At 41.0% G+C, this 23,760-nt stretch overlaps 2 protein-coding genes across 6 annotated transcripts in view; one reads left to right on the top strand and one right to left on the bottom strand.

Moving 5' to 3' along the window:
* Nucleotides 1-17,241, bottom strand: part of FBXO9 (F-box protein 9) — a 43,646-nt gene extending 26,405 nt beyond the window's left edge. Inside the window, exons 1-3 of one of the 3 annotated variants that reach the window (XM_034647909.1) lie at nt 16,369-16,633; nt 15,992-16,124; nt 13,089-13,172 (exon numbers count right to left, since the gene is read on the bottom strand). Coding sequence is in view for 2 of the 3 variants with exons in the window: in XM_011229566.3 (XP_011227868.1) it covers nt 13,089-13,172; nt 17,221-17,235 (99 nt within the window). In the remaining variant the exon portion in view is untranslated. Of the gene's footprint in view, nt 1-13,088; nt 13,173-15,991; nt 16,125-16,368; nt 16,634-17,220 lie in introns of those variants that run through there. The other 2 variants (XM_011229566.3, XM_019803471.2) reach the window with 2 other exon arrangements.
* Nucleotides 17,242-20,217: 2,976 nt separating this feature from the next.
* Nucleotides 20,218-23,760, top strand: part of CILK1 (ciliogenesis associated kinase 1) — a 56,519-nt gene continuing 52,976 nt past the window's right edge. For 2 of the 3 annotated variants that reach the window (XM_011229565.3, XM_034647937.1), the window contains exon 1: nt 20,218-20,442. The gene's annotated coding sequence lies outside the window, so the exon portion shown is untranslated. Of the gene's footprint in view, nt 20,443-23,002; nt 23,210-23,760 lie in introns of those variants that run through there. The other variant, XM_034647938.1, reaches the window with a different exon arrangement.

Genomic DNA, 23,760 nt, shown 5'->3' with positions numbered 1-23,760 from the left:
GTATTGCATGGTGCACTGGGTGTTATACGCAACATGAAGCATCAAACTTTACATCGGAATCCGGGGATGTACTGTATGGTGATTAACATAATATAATAAAAAAAAATAAAATTAAAAAAAAAATCTCAGTGTAGATTTAATCTGTATTTTAAAAATCATGAGACTAATTACCTCTTCAAATATTTAATAGCCATTTATATTATTTTTTCCATTAGTTGTCCATTCATATCTTTCTATCTTGTGTCACTTGTACTAATTTATAAGGATGTTCCATATACTGAGGGTGGGTAACAATCTTCTGCCAATATATGATAAATAGTTTTTCTAGCTAATCATTTCTCTTGATTTATGATGTCTCATCTACATAGAGGTTTTAACTTTTAGGTGGTCAAATCTGTCAATCTTTTTAAGGTGATGGGTTTTGAGTTATGCCTTGTTTGGAACATTTTTAAACTCACATATCAAACCTCATAATGGCAATTATTGTTATCTTCGGTGTGAGCACTTTCAAAATTTTCCAGAATGAGGGGCACCTGGGTGGCTCAGTTGTTAAGTGTCTGCCTTCGGCCCAGGGCGTGATCCCAGTGTTCTGGGATCGAGCCTCGCATGGGACTCCCTGCTCAGCGGGAAGCCTGCTTCTCCCTCTCCCACTCCCCCTGCTTGTGTTCCCTCTCTCGCTGCCTCTCTCTCTGCAAAGGTATTAACATTTGAACAGGTTTTTTCTCCTTTTGGGCTTCTGCTAATAAATTCAGAGGCACTGACCTTTTAGAGACCAAGTGAATTTCAGGGGTCCACAAATTACCAACAAGAGTTTCATGAAGATACTGTACCTGTAGGAAAGAAGCTCATGAGAAGCCCATGATACTCTGGGATCATCCAAAGTACCCAGAAGTAGTAGTGAGGGATAGATAAACTGGTTCTGCTGCTTGTGGAAGATGGTGAATAGGAGGATCCTGACCTCACCTTCTCTGATGGACCTACCAAGACAACATCTACCACAACTAATTCTGTAAATGACCTGAAGATGCAGAACAGATCTTCCACAGCTAGTTACAGAGAGAAGGCCACTTTGAAAAGGGTAGGAGGGGCAGAGATACAGCTGGGAGGGAGCCAAATCCCCAGGGTGACTAACCACTAACAGGAGGGACATCACAAGCACAGAGGAACTAGGGGATCAAACCCCACACCAGCCCTGGGAAGAAGAGTCCCCCTTACAGCTGGCTTTGAAAATCAGTGAGGCTTAATTCCAGGAGAGCCAGAGAGCTACTGGAAAAGGAGTCTCTATCCTTAAAGGGCCAGCACACTAAAAACTCCGCCAGGAAATAGCACGGATGCAGCACTTTGAAAATGCTGTGGTATATGAAAAGGGCATTTATTAATTAATTCTAGGACATGTGCCAAAGGGATGGGTATCTGCAGGAGAGTTCTCCAGGAACAAAAGTGCTGGTGGGTGCCATTTTTCTTCTCTCCCCTAGCCTGCATAGTTGGATCCATGCAGGAGCCAATTCTAACACTATCCATCTCCCTTGCTAGCACTTTGTGCCCAGCTGCTGCATTTACCTATAGACTTCCCACCTTAGTAGACACCCATCCAAAACAGCTCTATACCCGCTATAGCCAGCAGGCAGCCCTGGCCAGGACCAGCAAACCTCCTACTGACTCCTATCATGGGAAGGGAGATAACCCCACACAACAGCATGCCAATTTCTGCAGCCAGCCTCTTTGCTGGCTGTGCAGGAAGCAAGCCCTGCCCTTTGGTGTGCCTGCAGTTAACTGCAGACAGCCAACATGAGGACTGACTCCAACAACTCTATACCATGGCAGCTACAGCCGGGCATCTAACAGCACCAGGAGCAAAACCTGTCCAGTGCACCTGCAGGAAGCAGCGGATCAATGAAACTAGCTGGACCAAGGGCCGTCCAACCCACCAGCATGCCTGTATCAATCACAGCTCATCCACAAAAGGAGGGCAAACACAGCCCATACAGAGGACGCTCATGGTGTGACTGGTTCTGGTGACCAGGGGATTGAGCTAAAGGGCACCTCAGGACTTCTTCCACACAAGGCCGCTACTTCCAAGACCAAGACATGTAACTAACCTATCTAGTACAAAGAAATACAGAGTCATACAAAATGAGAAGACAGAGGAAAATGTCCCAAATGAAAGAACAAGACAAAAATTGAAAAAAAAAAAAAAAAAAAAGCTAAATGAAAACAAGATAAGCAATATGCCTAATAAAGAGTTCAAAGTAATGGTCATAAAGCTACTCAACAGACTTACAAATGGATGAACTCAGTGGGAACTTCAACCAAGAGATAGAAAATATAAAAAAGAACCACAGCTGAAGAATTCAGTAACTGAAATGCAGAATACACTAGAGGGAATCAACAGCAGATGAGAGGACACAGAAGAATGGATCAGCAACGCGGAAGACACGATAATGTACAGCAACCAAGCTCAGTAGCAAAATGGAAAAGAATAATAAAAAATAAGAATAGGTTAAGGGACCTCTGCAACACCACTGAGTGTAGTAATATTTGTTTTATAGGAGTTCCAGAAGGGGGCGGGCAGAAAACTTATTTCAAGAATACCTGAAAACTTCCCCAATCTGGAAAGGGAAACAGATATCCAGGTCCAGGAAGCACAGACAGCCCCAACAAGATGAACCCAAGGAAGTTCACACCAAGACCCATAATTAAAATGACAAAAAGTAATGATAAACAGAGAATCTTAAAAGCAGCAGGAGAAAACAGTTTCATACAAGGGGAACCCCATAAGGCTATCAGCTGATTTTTCAGCACAGACTTTGCAGGCCAAAGGGGTGGCATGCTATAATCAAAGTGCTGAAAGGAAAAAAACCTACAACCAAGAATACTCTACTCAGCAAGGCTATTACTCAGAATAGGAGAGAGTGAGTTTTTCAGACAGAAAAAAGTTAAAGAAATTCATCACCAGTAAACCAGCCTTATAAGAAATGTTAAAAAGAATCCTTTAAGAGGAAAGAAAAGGCCATAACTAGAGAAGATATTGATAGAAAAAAAAATTCACTGGTAAAAACAAACACACAGTAAAAGCAGTAGATTAATACTTACGAAGCCAGTATGAAAGATGAACTAATGTAATAAAATCAATTGTATCTATAAAAATTAGTCAAGGGATACACAAACTAAAAAGATGCAAAATAAGACATCATATACAAAGAACAGGGAATGGGTAATGAAAAGTTAGTGCTTTAGAATGCATTTGAACTTAAGTGCCCATCAACTTAACATAGACTGATATATGCACAGGATGTGATAAATGAACCAACCCCCTGGTAACCGCACATGAAAAACCTATAATAGATACACAAAAAATAAACAGGAAGGAATCCCAATATAAGACTAAAGAAAGCCATCAATCACAAGGGAAGAGAGCAAGAGAAGAAAAAAGGAACACACAAAAACAAACACAACGGCAATAAGAATATACCTATCAACAAGTATTTTAAATGTAAATGGACTAAATGCTCCAACAAACAGGGTGGTGAAGAGATAAAAAACAAGACCCACCTATTTGCAGCCCATAAGACACTCACTTCCCAGTATGAAAGATGCCGGCAGAGTAGGTGGACCCTGGTATCGCTTCATCCCATGAATACAGCTAGGTAACTACCAAATTACCCTAAATACTTCAGAAATTGACCTGAAGACTGGCAGAACAAACTCCACAACAAAGGTAGAGAAGAGGTGACATCAAAGACAATAGAAGTGTGGAGACACAGCTTGGGAGAGAAACAGATCATGGACACTGAAGTGGGGAGGGAGTCACAGTTGCAGAGAAGGGCTAGAGACTGACTAGCACAGAGGGGAGAGCGCAGAGTGGACACTTGCTACCTAACTTGCTTATACCAAACCCCACCACCCCATGCTCCAGAGGTACCACCTTTCCCAGTCACAACTGCCTCAGTCCCACTGTGGCAGGCCCCTCTCCCCTAGAAGCCCAGCCCAAACCCCTGCCCACACCATGTTTCCCAGCCCAGGAGTTTTGTAGGGCCTCAGTTCTGGTGGCAGTTGTACAGGTGTCATTTCATAGGCAGAACAGAGTACACCTGGTTAAAACTCAACACATTCAGGCCAGGGACCAAACACTGTCCATAACAGGCAAAGAAAGCCTCTGCAGACTGGCCTGAAGGATAAAGCGGCCAGAACACAACAGCAGAATGCACACAGCACAAACTGGAGACACAAAACCATACGGCACTATAGGACCTCTTCTTCATAAGGCCATTACCCTCAAGAACAGGAGACCTAGCTGACTTTCCTAACACAGAGAAGTAGGAACAGTGACTTAGACAAAATGAGAAGACAGAAGGATTTGTCCCAAATCAAAGAACAGGACAAAGTTAAGGGCAGAGATTTAGGTGAAACAGATATGAGTAACTTGCCTGATAGAAAATTTAAAGTAATGATCATAAAGATACTCACTGGAGTTGAGAAGAATGAAAGACATCAGTGAGATCGTTAACACAGAGATAAGGAATAACACAGAGATAAAGGATTCAATAAACGAAATGAGGAACACATTTGATGGAACAAACAGCAGGCTGGAAGAAGCAGAACAACAAATCAATGACCTAGAATACAGAGCAATGGAGAGTAATCAAGCTGAACAAAAGAGAAAAAAGAATTATGCAAAATGAGAAAGAACACACATTCTTTTCAAGTGCACATGGAACATTCTCCAGAATAGATCACATATTAACCTACAAAACAACCTCAACAAATGCCAAGAAGAGTGGAGACATACCATGCGTCTTTTCTGACCATAACACTATGACACTAGAAGTCAACCACAAGAAAAGATTTGGAAAAACCACAAATACATGGAGGTTAAGTAACATGATACTAAACAATGAATGAGTCGACCAGGAAATAAAAGAAGAAATTAAAAAGTACATGGAAACAAATGAAAATGAAAACACAACAGTACAAAATCTTTGCGATGCAGCAAAATCGGTTCTAAGTCTATAGTAATGCCGGTCACCTCAAGAAGCAAGACAAATCTCAAACAACCTAAACTTACACCTAAAGGAGCTGGAATAAGAACAAACAAAACCTAAAACCAGAAGGAAGGAAATAGTAAAGATTAGAGCAGAAATAAATGATAAAGAAACCTAAAAAAAAACAATAAAACATATCAATGAAACCAGGAGCGGGGTCTTTGGGAAAAAAAACAATAAAATTGATAAACCTCCAGCCAGACTTATCAAGTAAAAGAGAAAGGACTCAAATAAAATCACAAATGAGAGAGGAGAAATTATAACAATACCAAAGAAATACAAACAATTATGGGAATATTATGAAAAACTATATGCCAACAAATACACATCTAGAAGAAATGGATAAATTCCTAGAAACGCATAAACTATTAAAACTTAAAGAGAAAATTGAACAGACTGATAATTAGCAAAGAAATTGAATTAGTAATAAAATTTAAAAAAAAACTTCCTAACAAACAAAGTCCAGGACCAGATGGCTTCACAGGGAATTCTACCAAACATTTAATTAGCAATAATTGTGACTCAGATAAACATCATTGGCTATAATACTGCCAGTTGCTGAAAGCTCTACCAAACATTTAAAGAAGAGTTAATACCTATTGTTTTCAAACCATTTCAAAAAGTAGAAGAGGAAGGAACACTTCCAAATTCATTCTATGAGGGCAGCATTACCCTGATAACAAAACCAGATAAGGGTACCACTTAGAAAGAGNTGAAAGCTCTACAAAACATTTAAAGAAGAGTTAATGCTTATTCTCAAACTATTCCAAAACAATAGAAGACAAAGGAGAGCTTCCAAATTCATTCTATGAGGGCAGCATTACCCTGATAACAAAACCAGATAAGGGTACCACTTAGAAAGAGAACTACAGATCAATATCCCTGATGAACATAAATGCAAAAAACCTCAACCGAAACCAGCAAACTGAATCCAAAAATACATTTAAAAAATAAATCGGGGCGCCTGGGTGGCAGAGCAGTTAAGCGTCTGCCTTCGGCTCAGGGCGTGATCCCGGCGTTGTGGGATCAAGCCCCACATCAGGCTCCTCCGCTGTGAGCCTGCTTCTTCCTCTCCCGCTCCCCCTGCTTGTGTTCCCTCTCTCGCTGGCTGTCTCTATCTCTGTTGAATAAATAAATAAAATCTTAAAAAAAAAAAAATCATTCACCACAATCAAGTAGGAGTTTTTTGGGTTGCAAGGTGGTTCAATATGTGAAAATCAATCAACGTGATACATCACATCAATAAGGGAAAGGATAAGAACCATATAATCATTTCAATAGATGCAGAAAAAGCATTTGACAAAGTACAACATCCTTTATGATAAAAACCCTCAACAAAGTAAGTTTAGAGGGAACATACGTCAACATAATAAAGGCCATATATGAAAACCCCACAGCTATATGGTCAATTATTTTTGCCAAAGCAGGAAAGAATATCCAATGGGAAAAAAAACAGTCTCTTCAACAAATGGTGTTGGGAAAACTGGATAGCAACATACAAAGAAGGGAAGTGGACCACTTCCTAAACACTCTCCACAAACATAAATTCAAAATGGATTAAAGAACAAAATGTGAGATCTGAAACCATAAAAATCCTAGGAGAGAGCAAAGACAGTAATTTCTCTGACACTGACATACCAACTTTCTTCTAGATAGGTCTCCTGAGGTAAGGAAAACAAAAGCAAAAATAAACTATTGGGGGGAACACATCAAAATAAAAAGCTTCTGGGGCACCTGGGTGGCACAGTTAAGTGTCCAACTTTTGGTTTCAGCTCAAGTTGTGATCTCAGGGTCATGTGATCGAGTTCTGCATCGGGCTCCACACTGAGCATGGCGGCTGCTTAAATATCCCTCCCTCTCCCCTCCCACCCCTCCCCCATGCGCTAAAATAAATCAATCTTAAAAAAATAAAATAAAATAAAAAGCTTCAGCACAGCAAGAGAAATAATCAACTAAACTAAAAGGCAACCTATGGAATGGAAGAAGATATTTATAAATGATGTATCCACAATAAAGAACCGGTTAGTATCTGAAAAAAATAGAGAACTTAGAAAATTCAACACCCAAAAAAAACAAATAATCCAATTTGAAAATGAGCAGAAGACACAGACATTACTCCAGAGAAAACATACATATGGCCAATAGATACATGAAAAGATGCTCAACATCACTCATCATCAGGGAAATGCAAATCAAAACTACAATGGGATGTCACCTCACACTGTCAGAATGACTAAAATCAACAACGTAAGAAACAACAGGTGTTGGTGAGGACATGGAGAAAAAGGAACTCTCGTGCACTGTTGGTAGAAATGCAAACTGGTGCAGCCACTGTGGAAAACAGTTTGGAGTTTCCTCAAAAAGTTAAAAATAGAACTATTCTTCAATCCAGCAATTGCACTACTGGGTACTTACCCAAAGAATACAAGAACGCTAATCCAAACGGATACATGCACCACTACATGCACCACTACATGTATCCAAACGGATACATGCACCACTACAGCATTATTTACAATAGCCAAGATATGGAAGCACCCCAAGTGTGTCCATCACTTGATGAATGGATAAAGATGTGGTATAAATATACAATGGAATATTATTCAGTCATTAAAAAGAATGAAATCTTGCCATTTGTAAGACATGGATGGAACTACAGAGTCTAATGCTAAGTGAGGTAAGTCAGAGAAAGACAAATGCCATATAATTTCACTCCGAAGTGGAATTTAAGAAACAAAAGAGCAAAGGGGGAAAAAAGAGAGGGAGACAAATCCTTAACTACAGAGAATTCTTAACTATAAAGAACAAACTGACGATTACTAGAAGGGAGGGGGGTGGAGGAATGGGTTAATGGAGATAGAGGAATAGGAACAGGTGACGGAGATTAAGGAGTATACTTGTCATGCTGAACACCAAGTGATGTGTGGAATGGTTCAATCACTGTATAACATGCCTGAAACTAATATAACACTATATGTTAACTAACTGGAATTAAAATAAAAACAAAAAAATCAGATTGTACAAAAAAAATACCTTTTTCCAAAGTTTATTTTATGTAATAGGACTAAATAAACTGTTATCAAAAGAAAAAATAATTTATTCAGCTATGAAGATGACAATAAAACATAGTACCCAAGGCCCAAGAACTTTACCAAGTTTCAACTTCCATGTACAATATTTAATTCACAGTATATCTTCTCTTTTTAAAAATAATTTGTAAGACTAAAATCAAGTGTGACAGAAATAGAGATAAGCCAATAAAGTGTACCTTTTACTCATTTATTGTATGTTTAGTCAGAAGAAAAAAAGACTTCATATCCGAAGACACACACAAACTAAAAGTGAAGGGAGAGAAAAATATATACCATGGAAATGGAAGCAAAAAAAAAAAAAAAAAAAAAGAAAAANAAAGCAATACCTACATCAGACAAAACAGACTTTAAAATACTGTAGCAAGAGGCAAAGAAAGGCACTCCATAATACTGTAAAACGGATAAAAGGATCAATCCAAAAAAAGTATATAACAATTACAAATACCTATGCACCCAATATAGGAGAACTTATACACATAAAGCAAATATTAACATAGAAAAAATGGACAGTAACACAATAATAGTAGGGGACATGAACACCTCATTTACATCAATGGGCAGATCATCCAGACAGAAAATCAATAAGGAAACAAAAATCAATGAACACACACACACACACACAAAAATCAAGCAACACAGTATACCAGCTGGATTTAACAGATATATACAGAACATTCCAACAAAAGCAACAGAATACACGTATTTTTCAAGTGTAAATGAAACATTCTCTAAGACAGATCACATGTTAGGCCACAAAATAAGTCTCAATAAATTTGAAAAGTTTGAGATGGTTACCAGAGGGGAGGTGAATGGGAGGATGGGTGAAACAGGTGACGGGGATTAAGGACTGTACTTGCTATAATGAGCACCGGATGAGGTATGGAATCACTATATGGTACACCTGAAACTAATATAATACTGTACATTAACTATGTTGGAATTACAATAAAAAATAAAAAAATAAAATGTTTGAAATTATATCAAGCATTTTCTCTGACCACAACACTACGAAACTAGAAATCAATTACAAGAAAAAAACTGGGAAAAGCACAACCACACAAAGGGATTAAATAACACATTACTAAACAACCAATAAATCAACAAAGAAACCAAAGAGGAAATCAAAAAATACATGGGAGACAAATGAAAATGGAAATACAATGGTACAAAATCTTTGGGATGCAATGAAAGTAGTTCTAAGAGGGAAATTCATAGTGATACAAGTTTCTATTTCAAGAAGCAAGACAAATCTCAAATAAACAATCTAACCTGACACCTAAAGTAACTAGAAGAAGAATAAAGCCCAAAGCTAGTACAAAAAAGGAAATAATAAAGATCAGAGCAGACATAAATGAAACAGATTAAAAACCAACAGAAAGAGTCACTGAAACCAAGAGCTGGTTTTTTGGGAAGAAAAAAAAGTGTTTTTTAGCCAGATTCATCAAGACAAAAAGAGAACTCAAGTAACTTCAGAAATGAAGGAGGAGAAATAACAACTAACACCACAAAAATACAAAGAATTGCAAGATAATATTATGAAAAAGTATATGCCAACAAATTGGACAACTTAGATGAAATGGATAAATTCCTTGAAAAATACAGTCTTCTAAAACTGAATCAAGAAGAAATAGAAAATGTGAACAGATAAATTACCTTAACACAACTGAACTGGTAATCAAAACACTCCCAACAAACAAAAGTCCAAGGCCAGATGACTTTACCAGGTGAATTCTATCAAGGATTTTCTTTTCCTATCAAGCAATTAAAGTAGAATTAATACCTATTCTTCTCAAACCATTTCAAAAACAGAAAAGGAATTTTCCAAATTTACTCTACAAAGTCAGCATTACCCTGACACCAACAAAGACACTACAAGAAAAGAAAACTACAGGCTAGTATCTCTGATGACCTCAGATGTATAAATCCTCAACAAAATATTAGCAAACTGAATTCAGTAATACATTAAAAGGATCATGCACCACAATCAATGGAATTTATACCAAGGATGCAAAGGTGATTCAATATTTGCAAATCAATGTGAAACTTCATTCTAACAAGAGGAAGTATAAAAACCATATGATCATCTCAACAGATGCAGAAAAAGTATTTGACAAAATTCAGCATCCATTCATGATAAAAACTCTCAACAAAGTGGGTTTAGAGGGAACACACCTCAACATAAGAAAGGCCATAATATGACAAACCCACAGCTAATATACTCAATGGTGAAAAATCCAAATTTTTCCCCTAAGATGCCCACTCACCACTTTCATTCAACATAGTATGGGAAGTGCTAGCGGCAGCAATCAAACAAGAAATAAAAGGTATCCATGGGGTGCTTGGGTGGCTCAGTTGATTAAGTTAGTCCAACTCTTAATTTTGGCTCAGGTCATGATTTCAGAGCTGTGGGATTGAGCCCCCGTGTCAGGCCCCACACTGGGCATGCAGTCTGCTTGGGATTCTCTCCCTCTCCTTCCCCACATTGCCTCAACTCCTGTGCATTTTCTATCTTAAAAAAACAAAAACAAAAACAAAAACAAAAAACAAGAGGGGTGCCTGGGTGGCTCAGTCATTAAGAGTCTGCCTTCAGCTCCGGGCGTGATCCCAGAGTCCTGGGATCGAGCCCCCACATCAGGCTCCTCTGCTGGAAGCCTGCTGCTTCTCTCCTACTCCCCCCCTGCCTGTGTTCCGTCTCTTGCTGGCTGTCTCTCTCTCTGCCAAATAAATAAATAAAATCTTTAAAAAAAAAAAAAAAAAAGAAAAGAAATAACTAAAAAGTATCCAGATTGGTAAGGAAGGAGTAAAACTGTCACTATTTCCAGATATATATATATATATATATATATATATATATGAAATCCCAAGGACTCCACCAAGAAACTATTTGAAGTAATAAATGAATTTAGTAAAGTTGCAGGATACAAAATGAATATACAGAAATCTGTTACATTTCTGAATACTAAGAACAAACTAGCAAAAAGAGAAATTAAGAAAACAATCCCATCTGCAATTGCATCTGAAAGAAATTACCTAGGAATAAATTTAAGAAGGTGAAAGAGCTATACTTTGAAAACTATAAGACACTGATGAAAGAAATGGAAGACAATACAAATAAATGGAAAGATATCCTATGCTTGTAGACTGGAAGAATTAATGTTGTTACAATGTCCACACTACCCAAATCAAATCTACAGATTCTATGCAATCCCTGTTAAAATATCAATAGCATTTTTCACAGAACTAGAACAAATAATCCTAAAATTCACATGGAACCACAAGGCCCCTGAAGAGCCAAAGCAATCTTGAGAAAGAACAAAGTTTGAAGTATCACAACTCTGGGTTTTTAAGATACACTACAAAGCTGTGGTAATCAAAACGGTATGGTACTGGGACAAAACCAGATACAAAGATCAATGGAACAGAATAGAGAGCCCAGAAATAAGCTCACACTTCAATGGTCAGTTAATCTACAACAAAGGAGGCAAGAATATGCAAGGGGGAGAAGACAGGCTCTGCAATAAATGGTGCTGGGAAAGCATTAAAAAGAATAAAACTGGACCACTTTCTCATACCACACAAAACCAAAACTCAAAGACCTAAATGTGAGACCTGAAACCATAAAACTCCTAGAAGAAAACACAGGCAATAATCTCTTGGACACTGGCCTTAGCAACATCTTTATGGATATGTCTCCTTAGGGACAAGGGAAGCAAAAGCAAAAATAAATTGCTGGGACTACATCAAACTAAAAAGCTTCTGCATAGCAAAGGAAACAATCAACAGAACAAAAAGGCAAGCTACTGATGGGAGAAGAGGTTTGCAAATAATCCAAAATATATAAGGAATTTATACAACTCAATACTAATAAAACAAATAATCCTATTAAAAAATGGGTAGAGGACTTAAATAGACATTTTTCTAAAAAAGACAATGGCCAACAAGTACATGAAAAGATGTTCAACATCACTAATTATGAGGGAAACGCAAATCAAAAAACTATAATGAGGTATCACCTCACTCCTGTCATAATGGCTAGAATCAAAAAGATAAGAAATAACAAGTGTTGGTAAGGATGTGAAGAAAAGGGCACCCTTGTGAATTGTTCCAACCACTGTGGAAAACAGCATTAAAGTTCCTCAAAAAAATAAAAATTGAAATAGCATACAATCCAGTAATTCCATTACTGGGTATTTACCCAAAGGAAACTAAAACTGATTTGAAAAGATTACATGTACCTCAAAAAAAATAGTTAAAAGAAAAAGATATATGTACCTCTCTTTTTATTGTAGCATTGTTTAAAATAGCCAAGATATGGAAGAAACCCAAAGTATCCATCAATAGAAAAATGGATAAAGATGTTGTGTGCATGTGTTAATGTATATGTGTGTACACACAAACAACAGACTATTACTCAGCCACAAAAAAGAATGAGATCTTGCTATTTTTGACAATATGGATGGACCCAGGGACTATAATGCCAAGTCAAGTAAGAGAAAGACGAACGTCACATGATTTTGCTTGTATGTAGAATCTAAAAAAACAAATGAAAAAACAAGAAAAAAGAAACAGATTCATAAATACAGAGGAGAAAATGGTTGTTGGCAGAGGGAACAATGGGGCAATGGGCAAAAAGATGAAGGGGATTAAGAAGTACAAACTTCCAGTTATGAAATAAATAAGTCAGAGATGAAAAGTATACCATAGAGAATATAGCCAATGTCATTATAGTTAAATATATAAATCTTGGCACCTGGCTGGCTCAGTCAGAAGAGCATATGACTCTTGATCCTGGGGGTTGTGAGTTTGAGCCCCACAATGGGGACAGAGATTACTTAAATACATAAATATTAACAAAAAAAAAAAGAACTGATAAATCTTCATAAGTACAATCAATTTTTGCTTAGGTGTGGAAAGCAATGGAATAAGAATTAAATATACACTTGAAGAGACATGCCTGCAGATCGGTTTCAGCAGGGCTTTCATTTTCTTGATCTTCTGCTCTGACAGTATCAGAATGACAATCTTCCTCAGCTTCTGCCTGAGGGGAGAAAAACCAAAAGAATCATCAGGAATATGCGCATATCAGTTTCCCTTGGTAATCCGCATCTCCTTGAGCTACCTGCCCAGGTAACTATTTAGTTGTTTCTCTCTAGGTATCTCCTTCACAGTTAAGTTTAATGATTTGATACTTTCCTAACACTGTAAACAACTTCACTGGGTTCCAGTTAAAATGTTTTGGTAGGTGATTTAAAACAATGTTGCTTGCTTCAAAAAAATAACATGTAGCTGCGGCACAGTGTTCAGCAAATAATTTTTGTTTCATGTATCACTTAAGAAACAGTTTTTAGTCCATATTTGGATGTCCTTCCTTTTACATGACTGGCATGTTACCAATATGTGAATATGACTTTTGTCTGTTTATTCTTTTAAATGTCCTAGGAAAGCTCATTAATCAAAGACATGTAATAGTGAATGTTTTTGTAAAGAAGCTGGTTCTGTTTCACAAACCCAGATTTTTATATATTGGATTGATTTAAAGCAGAAAAAAACTGGACTGGAATTACTGTGCAATGGCCTGGGGCTTAGTCCAGGTCTCAGGTCAGTTTCCTTGCATTTTATCCTTGTATTCTCAACATGTTTGCTAAATTAAACTGAATCCTACCTTCCAGGAAAAATGACATGTTGCCTCAGGTCAGTCTGTTGACTAACAGACTTTATTAGCAAATGGGACTTGCTCAACCCTTCATGTGTTCAGTCCTATAATGTGGCAATAGGGGAAATGAGCTTAGGGTCAGAAGTAAGAAATAATGAAACCAATTTCACTTGTTTCAAAGATGAAAGCTTTGTAATTGTAGATTTTTATTGTAATTTGTTTCTAGGACAAAAACATTTACAGTAACTCGGCCACCAGGCAGACTTGCAATACGTTACAGAGCAACATAAATAAGCCCCACTTCTTATCTCTTCTTATCTCTGACAACCAGGCTCAAAGCAGAGGTGCCTTTAAGATTAGAACTAGTTGGTATAAGATAAAAGTGCTAGGCACACTGTAAAGGATAAATTAATGAAAAAATAAATGAAAGAGGCCAAGATTCTGAATTAATTTCCACAATACTGGATAATGGAAGCATTAATATATCATCAAATATATTTTTCAGTGTCTTTAACCTGGAAGCTTTCCTACTTATCGGAAAATAATGAAGGACTTTGAATTTATAGATCCCACTGAAAAGGCTCTTTCTATTCTCTAGTAAGAGGCTGATTTATTACTATAAACTCTAAGTACAGCTAATGGGAGGGGACCTGAGTTCCCTAGGATATCCTCTTAGTAATTCAGCTTTCTAATTCTGTCCTAGCAGTCATGCTAAAGTGACTTCTTTCAAGAGCTTTCCCTCCTCTCTCCAGCTCCAAGCTCTTGCATATGCTGCTTGCTCTCTCCATCCCGAATAACTTCTTCCTCACTTGGCTATTTCTCATCCTTCAAGGTTCAGCTCAGGGATTATACCAGTAAGAAGCATTTTCTGGTCCTCTGAATTGCCTTTGTTTTCCTACAATGCCTGTGCTTGGATCGCAGCTCCAGCACTTGTACTGACATTTTGTCTCTTCCCTTGAGTCAGTGCATTGGGAAAAAGGATCGGTCATGTTTGTAATCTCAGAGGGCCAAACACATAGCTTGAGTCACAGTAAAAGCCTGTCCAGGCCTCAGCTTTCACATCTGTAAAGAGAGGTGTTGGATATGGTTAACTTCTGAGGTCCCTTTTCATAAAATGACATTCTATGATTAAAAGTTTACCATAAATCACCTTTGGTGATTTGATTTGGTTATACAGAAGATCTAATACTGTGCTGGGGGTCTAGCATTATGCCAGGCTACTAATAAAGTGCTCAAAAAAATTGCCTGAATTAACAAATAAAAAGTCATGCGGACGTAGAGTGCATATCTCAAGGATGAGGAAAAGAAATGAGAGATCAATTAACACAGAAAGAGTCTTCTCCCCTGAGTTCCTGTGTTATTCATTAACTCCAATCCTTTATTACTTCAATTCTGGCAAATACAATGACTATCAAATTGGAGGTTTTACTACATTTTGCCAACTCAAATACCACTTGAAATAAGTAGGTCCCCAGCTGTCACCCAGAGATTTTCACTTTATTTTTCATAATTGAGTCTGATCCAAACAGCGCCTTTCGCTTGAGTAGTTTATGTCTCCCTCATTTTACTCCTGTTATACACATAGGATTAATGAAATATAAAAAGTTTAAATGCTTAATCCTGGTCAGAAAATCACTTCTGAAAGTTGAAGGGCATAGTCAATTACTGCTTTTTCTATCCTCCACGTTAACTTAATAAAATCAAGTCCTTCAGCCATCCGTTTATTCAATAAATATTTGTCTACGATGAAATCATTAGTCTGGTATCATTTCACACTTGATTCATTTAATCCTAGCCAGAGATTAGTTTCTCAGATGGGAAATTTATTCAAAGCTAAAGAAAGGTAGCACAGACCAGAGACTACATATTCCAGCATGCAACAGTCCCGTGGAATTTGCGTTGTCAATTTGTGGCGCTTAACTCTGTCTCTCTCCATTTGGACCGCACTGACGCTGCTCAGGCCCTCACTGCTACCAAGTGAGACTTAATCCCTCTGATCCCACACCTCCAGGACCGCCTGCCAACATCCTACTCTCGGCACTGACGCATCACCGGGCAGGTGCGTCCTAACCTCAGGACTCCTTAAAGGACCAGAACGGCTTCTCCGTAGATACTGCTTTCCGGAGGGGGTAGCAATCAACAAGTGTCTCCGTTTGCCAAGGCTCCCCTCCCCTCCGCCAATTTCAGACGCTGCAACGTCTCACCTCAACCTATGCTCACTGCTCTTGATAAAATCCCTCGAGGGGGGTAAGACTGGCTCAATGTCCTCAGCGAACCAAGAAGAGGCATTCTTCTCCGCTGTCCTGCACACCCGCTCTTCCTCACATCGGGTCCCGGCTACGGCGGCAGGGTTGGGGGGGGGGGGGTAGGNAGCGGCAGGAAGGAACCCCGCGGAGCGGTCAGGGCTGGCACCCGCTACACTCCAGCTCAGGCCAAGGGCCCTACAGTGGGTGGGGGCCGAGCAGCTCCCACTCCTCCCAGTCTCCACTTCCCGCTCTCTAGGGGCTCCTCCCAGGCCTAGCCCCTTCTGCACACCGCGCTCCCGCCTCGCAGTGTCCCTCCGAGCCCCCTCCCGGGTTACCATGCTGGCGGGGCAGCCCGCCGCGGTCGAGGGGCTTTCCGCGCCCCCTCTGCACCGCTCCCCCGAGGAGGTGTGCTGGGTGTCCGGGTGTCTACTCCTGCCCGTCTGCTGCAACGGGGCTTAGCAGAGTTCTCGGTCGGAGAAGCGCACCAGGCAGCGGCAATAACTGCGGGCCCGGCGTACGGCAGCCATCTTCGCGGGGCAGGGGGCCAGATCCGGGCGCGCTAGAGCGACGGCCGGGAAGTCGCGGAGCGGAGGGACGCCCGCTGCCAGCGGAGGCCGAGGACCGTGCGAGAACCAGAGCGTCGGCGCTGCTGGAAACCCCGGACGCCGCGGCGGAGCTGCCCCCTCTACTGCGGAAACCTGTGCGGACGCACTGAGCATGCGCAGTACCGCCACTGCCTGCGTGCGCCTCACAACTCCCCTGCCTCGCGTGCGCCGCCTAGTGGAGGGGTCGGTGGTGTGGGCCTACTGTGTGCGCGAGGCGGAATTGGCAGTCAGGTCACCAATTTGCTGACCCCCAATTCACCCCACGTATTTGTCTCAGCGACCCCCTTATGCAAACTTGAACAAGCATTATCTAAAAAATGTTTATAACACAAATTTAGGGTTGAGACCCTAAAGCAAACATCCCTTAAGGAGCATTGAACTTGGTGCTCCGGCAGGTAGCTACACGCTTTTCAGGGGTTCTCTAGAGTTTCACGCCAGGAATGCAGGAAAGTGAAACTTCACTACAGTCACAGACTGTTACAATGACTAAACTTTTTGAAAGCGCGAGTCTGGAGGTTAAGGAAAAGATAGGCTTAGGGGAGAAGCAAGAGGTAAATAAGGCCACCGCAAGGCATGTCTTACTACAGATCTCATCATGCAACCGGGAAAAGACGTTGAGGCTTCTAAGGCCCTGAAACCGGAGTCCTGCCGAGACGGCTCCCGGGATGTACTCTGGGATTTGTAGTCCTATGCTCCGCATAGAGTGCCGGAACTTACCGCGATACTAGCCCCACCTCTTAAAGTCCAAACACCTGACTTGTTTCCTAAGAAGACACTCTTTATTTATCAGGCAGTTTATTATTTTTTCCACACTTTACATTATTTCCAATACGGAAGTTTGCGTGCTCTGTGAAAACCTACAGTCTTACAGCCTCTTACCTTCATTTGGCAAACATTTACTGAGTTTCTACGATTTCTACCAGGTGTCAGGTACTAGCAGTAATCAGGTTTCCCAGATTCTAGTTCCGCGAGCCCACAGAGTTTAAGTCTCTTATCCATTATTTTATTCTGGAGATATTAGCAATGTAATACATCGGCTGCCTCGGTGGCTCAGTCCCTTAAGCGTCTGCCTTCAGCTCAGGTCATGATCCCAGGTCCTGGATCTATCCCTCATTGGACATCATGCTTAGTGGGGATCCTGCTTCTCCCTCTACCCTTCCCCACAGCTTGTGCTTTCTCTCTCTCTCAAATAAATAAAATCTTTAAAAAAAAAAAAAAGGAGAAATGCAATACATCTTCGCAGAAAAATAGAGTAAAAAAAGGCGGGTGGCAAAATGGTGAACTACAATAAGGAAACCCAAATGCTTTCTTTTAATATTGGATGATCCACCCTTCGGATAGGTGATTTTATTTGCTCCCTGAATCAGCTACCTAGAAAAGTACCTTCATGTTTAACGAAGGCCAAAAATTTAATAGTTTTTAATCTTTAAAGGAAACTTATGTCTTTTAAGGAAGACTTTCCTCTCAATGACCTCTTTAAAATTGGATTTTGCAATTTAAATGGGGAGGGGAAGGCCAGATGTAAGGATTTATAATCAAAGAAAGTAATATATGTGACTCATGAACAAAAAAATCAGTTTTGCAAATGAAGACTGAGGTATTGAAATGTTTTCAGAACTACTCAATTTCATTAAACGTGTTGAATGCTAATTTAAGATATCTTGGTTAATTAATACAGATGATTTCTATTCTAGCTAATAATAAAGGTTAATAAAATAAGAATTAGTATTCATAATGATAAATTAAGCACCTATTTTATTAAAATGCTATTATGGGGGCACCTGGGTGGCTCAGTCAGTTAACCTTCTGCCTTCCGCTCAGGTCATGATCCCCGCCCCCTGGATCGATCCCTCATTGGGCTCCATGCTTAGTGGAGAACCTGCTTCTCCCTCTCCCTCTGTGGCTCCCTCTGCTGCTCCCCCAGCTTGTGCTCTCTCTCTGTCTGTCGCTCTCTTTGTCAAATAAATAAAATCTTTTAAAAATAAGTAAGTGAGTAAGAAAGTAAATAAATAAATAAAAATGCTGTTCTGTTTCAGTTACTAATTTTCTATTTCAGACCAGTATCCACTGTATCCACTAGACCTCAGGTTTGTATTAACCTATCATGTTTACAGGATTATAATTTTTCTGACCTAAATCACTTACTAGCTCAGTGGACCCTTGTTAAAGGTAGACCAAGAGAGTCCCTGTATTTGCTGAGTAGACTTGCTTGGACAACTGGATTTGACTAAAACTGGTAATTTTAGATACTTTAAAAATCACTTTTCACGGGAGCAGTATATAATTTGTTAGGCTACCCGTCTTGACTCCCTGTCTTTTCATTGATAAAAATTTTCAATTTTCATTTGCCATATGGTTTGGGTGTTATATAGACAAACACAAAGATAGACAAATGTTACACATTTGCCAAGTGGCCAGATGATCCTTTCCCATTTGGGACAGGAAGTCTTGTATCTTGTGGGCCTCTTCAATAGGAGCAAAAAGGAAGAGGGATTCAGGTCTTTATTATAGATTCTATTAGGAAAAAACAATGCTTTGAGTTCTTAGAATTCAAAAATAAAAGGAGAGAAAATCGATATGGTGATGAGCTGGAGAATTTAAACACAGAGAAAGATCCACAGTGTGTAACAGTGTGTAAACTATTGCTTTATAGATTAACATTGTGTTGCATAGGGCAGTATGGTTCCCTGGACCAGAAGTTTCAGCACCAGAATTCTGGGAATAAGGCCCAGCAAACTGTTTTCACAAGCCCTCAGATGATTCTGATGCCTCCAACTAAAGTTACCCCCTCTGCTATGGCCATTAAACTAGTTCTGAAAAATATAGTCTTGGGGCAATTATGTAAATTTAAATCAGGGGCCTTGAAGCAGTTTTTTTTCAAGTCACTTCAGAACCAGTCCTTATATGGATGATTTAAGGTAATGTCTACAATATAATTTATGACACGAGTGTGTTTAACACCCAAGTGTAAGCGTTAGATTACACGCAGAGGACAATTGTTGCGTAGATCATATCTAGCCCGTTTCCCACCTGGAAAACAATCCCGTCTTTCAAACTGAAGTTGCTAACTATAAAACTCTACAAGTTCAAATGAATGTTAACGGGCAATCCGTTGCGTTTTTATTTTAAAATATTTTCATTGCGGTAAAACATAACACAATCTGCCATCTTAACCATGTTGAAGGGTACATTTCAGTGACACTGATTTCATTCACAATGTCGTGCATCCCCGGCTACGTTTTTGTTAAAGCCGGGAAAAGGTTTTCACCATGATTACCTGTAATGAAATGTACTTATAACGTGTGTCCACCGCCTCCATTTCTAAATCTTCATACCTGATGCAGCCGACCTGCAAAAAGGCGTACGTGTGGAGCTGGGGGGCGCACGGGCGGTCAGCGGGCCGCAGGGATCCCTGGGCTCCGTCGGCTCCGGCGGGGAGCGCAGCGCGGCGGCTCGGCGCCCCCGGGCGGCCTGGACGCGGTGCAGAGACGCGCAGGGCCAGCGAGGGGAGCTGCAGGGTAACTTTTCCCAGGGAAAGCGGCCGGTTGTCCCCGCTAGAAGCCTCCCTGCCTTTTGTTTGTTTTTCTGCCGGAGGCTGGAGAGCGGCCGGGTTCCTGCTGCTCCACCATGCGCCGCGCGGCCCGTGCGACTCGCCGGACCTCCTGGGCGTCGGTGCACGGACCGCTCGGCCTGTCCTAGCAGGGATCGCCCCCATCCCCAGTTCCCCAGCGGGCCGCTGCGCCCCAGCCGCCGAGGAGCTGCGCTCACCGCAGGGGCGGGCCCCCGCCTGGGTTCGCGGCGCCAGTAAGTGGGGCCAGGGATTTAGGGGCTTCTGCTGGGTGACCTGTCACAGGGGGTGAAGGACTGGAGCTGTGGAGGGACCTCTGCCTGGGGCCCCCGCGAGGGGCTGGAGGAGAGGAAGTGGCTCATGGGCTGTAGTTTCTCTCCGCGGTCATGTGGCTCTCTTCCTCTTGGCATGGAAACTCCGGGTTGCTCGGAGTCTGGAAGATTTTGATGGGTGTTTACCTTTCGGTGTTAGGGAGGGGGAAGACCCTTGCCCGATGTTAAGCCCCTTTAGTGGGATGTGGAGGACTTGTTCTTGGAATTTTCCTGACTAGGCCTGTGGCTGTCCCACATGGGGTCTTAGCAGGAATCCTCACATATTTACGTGCAACCATTTTTCACTGGGCTTCTTTCTGCTCTGGTTTCTTCTTACTAACCTGAGTAGGTGTTAGAAGGATGTTGAAGGATTTTTCCAGAGCAACCGTTTCTTTTGTAATGTGTCTTTTCAAGTCTGACTTGGACACTGACATTGAGGGCTTTTACTTTTACTTTCAAATATAAAAGTAGTTTAAGGCGTTATTCTGCAGAAGAGAGTATTCATTTCTACATACGATTAAGTAAAGATCTGCTTTTGCTAAAGCCGGGCTAGGCTGAGGACATACTGCCTTGAATTTTGCGTGCAAGTCTAGATTTCTCCAAGGTATTGGGACCTGTGTTTTTCATATTGGCCCGGAGCACTCTTCATAGCAATAGAAGTTTGATAACTACACTTTTCATTTCTTGCATTTTTCAGTGAGTAGGCTTTCAGGATGTGCCCCAATAGTGAATTGTACTGTTGCTGAATGTAAAATTAAAATGAGCTTGAAATTTGTGTAGTCAACATATAAATTATTAAGAAGAATTTGTGTCTCAGCCATATGCTAGCTGTACTAGGAGTTAATGTATGCATAGATATGCACATTTGAAATTGTTTCTGGACAAAGCGCTGCAATTTGGTAAAGAATCCTTTTTTTTTTTTTTTTTGGTAAAGATTCTTTAAGGCCTTCCTATCTGAGGACCAGTAATTGTAAAACACTAGAAAGTGGGTGTAGAAATGAGAGCAGTGCTGGGATCCTCTATTTAAAATGATATCCTGTACCATTGCCCCCTTCCTGAGGTCCAGCCCCCTACCTGACTCTGCCTACTTTCGATTTTCCCCCTTTCCACTTTGCCTTGCCCCTTCTCCAGAGTTAAAGCTGTTGGCTGGGCAGGAGTGGGCAGCCACGTTTTTTAGTGACATCGGTGTAGTTTTAGATGATGGAGGGCTGTGTTGGAGGATTGATGGAGCCTGTCTGTGCTCCTTGCCAAGGGTACTCAGCATTTAGTCACACAGAAGTAGTTTTTCTCACTGAAGTTTCTTACCTATGGGCTACGTGTAAATGAGCTCCCAGGATAAAGAACAGGTCTTTGGGGCTTTTGTTGACTGTGCAACACCATCAAAGCTCTTTTTATACTTTCATTGTTTTATTCTCAGTGCCTTTTGAGGTTCCTAGGAAAGGTGGAAAATCATGTCAAAATTGAACCTTTGGAATTATCTTTAACCATTTTTCCCCCTCATTTCCTTCATCCTTTGTATCAATGAGTCACCAAGACCTTTCAAATGTGATTTACACAGACCCCTCCCTCCATATTCTAATCCAGAACCTCACCCTTCCTCTCCTGCAGACCGGAGCAGCCTATTAGTTGGACACCCAAACCTGGCTCTCAATTAGTCCTTAGTACCTGTTTGCCGAATGAATGAATGAATGAATGAATGAGACACTCCCCTTTCTGTTCCCTTCAGCATTTGTTGTCTATCTAACTTTTCTAAACTATCACTTCCTCGACTCTGTTCTTGCCTTTCAACCTGGTTCCTCTCCATTTGCTATCTCAGGTCTAAAATAATTTGCCTGATTTTTCAAGGCCTTCATAATCAGGCCTCATCCCTCCTATCTAAATCCTGTTTTCAGCTCAGTGTACATCCCCAGTGTTCTATGCCATTTGGTCTTGCTGTCCTGCGAAGGGGACCAGGCTTATTCCCACTGCAGTGTCACTGCCCAGATTGCTCCCCTAGAAACTCCCTCCCTCTTCCCCACTCTCCCTGGCAAATCTTCCCCATCCTCTGAGAAGGAACCCACACCTTCCTTCTTCCCTAATGTCTTCTCTAGCTACTCATTTATCTTCTCTTTATTTTTTTTAAGCTTTTTTTTTTTTAAAGTACTCTTGACACCCTACATGGGCTCGAACTCACAACCCTGAGATCAAGACTCCTACACTCTCAAGACTGAGCCAGCCAGGTGCCCCTCCCTTCTCTTTCCTTAAAGTCTTAAGATACTTGTTAATCCTTCATGATATTGGCTGTATTGATCTCTAACTGGTTTAGGTTATTTTAAGCCTCTTCAGGGCAGAAGCCATAGTTTATGTGTGGTAATGTGGTATCTTGGGCTTTGGAGTCAGGCAGAGAATTGAGGTCAGGGCCTGATTCCACTCATTTCTCATGTGGCCTTCTCCTAGCATTTGAAAGGAGGGGAAATGCCTCCCCCAGCAGGTGGTGGGTGTGAAAATGGTCTATGGTGCCTCAACAGTGCCTGACATGCCTGACTAAAATTTGCTCAAACCCCGCCCCCCCCAACAGTGACTCAGTGACTCAAAGGGGCCTGAACATTTAGGACATAGTTGGTAGGTATTTGTGGACTGACTTGTAGTAGACAACAAGTCATGGCTCAGTCTGGACACCCAGAGGACAGGGCAACTGCGCAGTGAAGCCTCGGTGAGTATTATCCTGCCCTTACTTAACATGGCTTGAGCTGAGGTTATTCCTGGCTACAGCTCTGCTTCTGGGATCCGTTGCTGTTTTTCCATCTGAACCTTGCCAGGAACACTACTGCCTTCTAGTTTTGTGTGTGTGTGTGTGTGTGTGTGTGTGTGTGTGTGTGTGTGGTTTTTCTTCTCTCACTGCTTCTGTTGCAGAAAGCTCCTCCATTTCATTTTGCAGGATCTTGCTGAGTTGGAGCTGTACCTAGCCCTTCTTTTTTTCTGCTGGTGGGGTGTGTGTGAGTGTCTGTATTTATGGCAGGACTCCATGCCTGGCACTTTCTTGGCAGAATTCTGGATACAGTGACCTTTCTGTGTATGTTGATCTGTGAGCCTGTGAGTAGGGTCTCACTGAACTGTAAATTCTCTCATTGGAAGTCTTTGCCAAGCACAGCGTCCTGAGAGGGGCATCCGACTGGAGGACTAGAAATCTCCTCTCTTCGGACATCAACACGTGCGGCTGTTGGGGGGTTATGATGCAACCATATCCTAGGTTGTGACTTTGCT

Source organism: Ailuropoda melanoleuca, chromosome 19 (genome assembly GCF_002007445.2).
Source record: "Ailuropoda melanoleuca isolate Jingjing chromosome 19, ASM200744v2, whole genome shotgun sequence".
NCBI lineage: Eukaryota > Metazoa > Chordata > Mammalia > Carnivora > Ursidae > Ailuropoda > Ailuropoda melanoleuca.
This window is presented reverse-complemented; position numbering and strand designations above follow the sequence as displayed.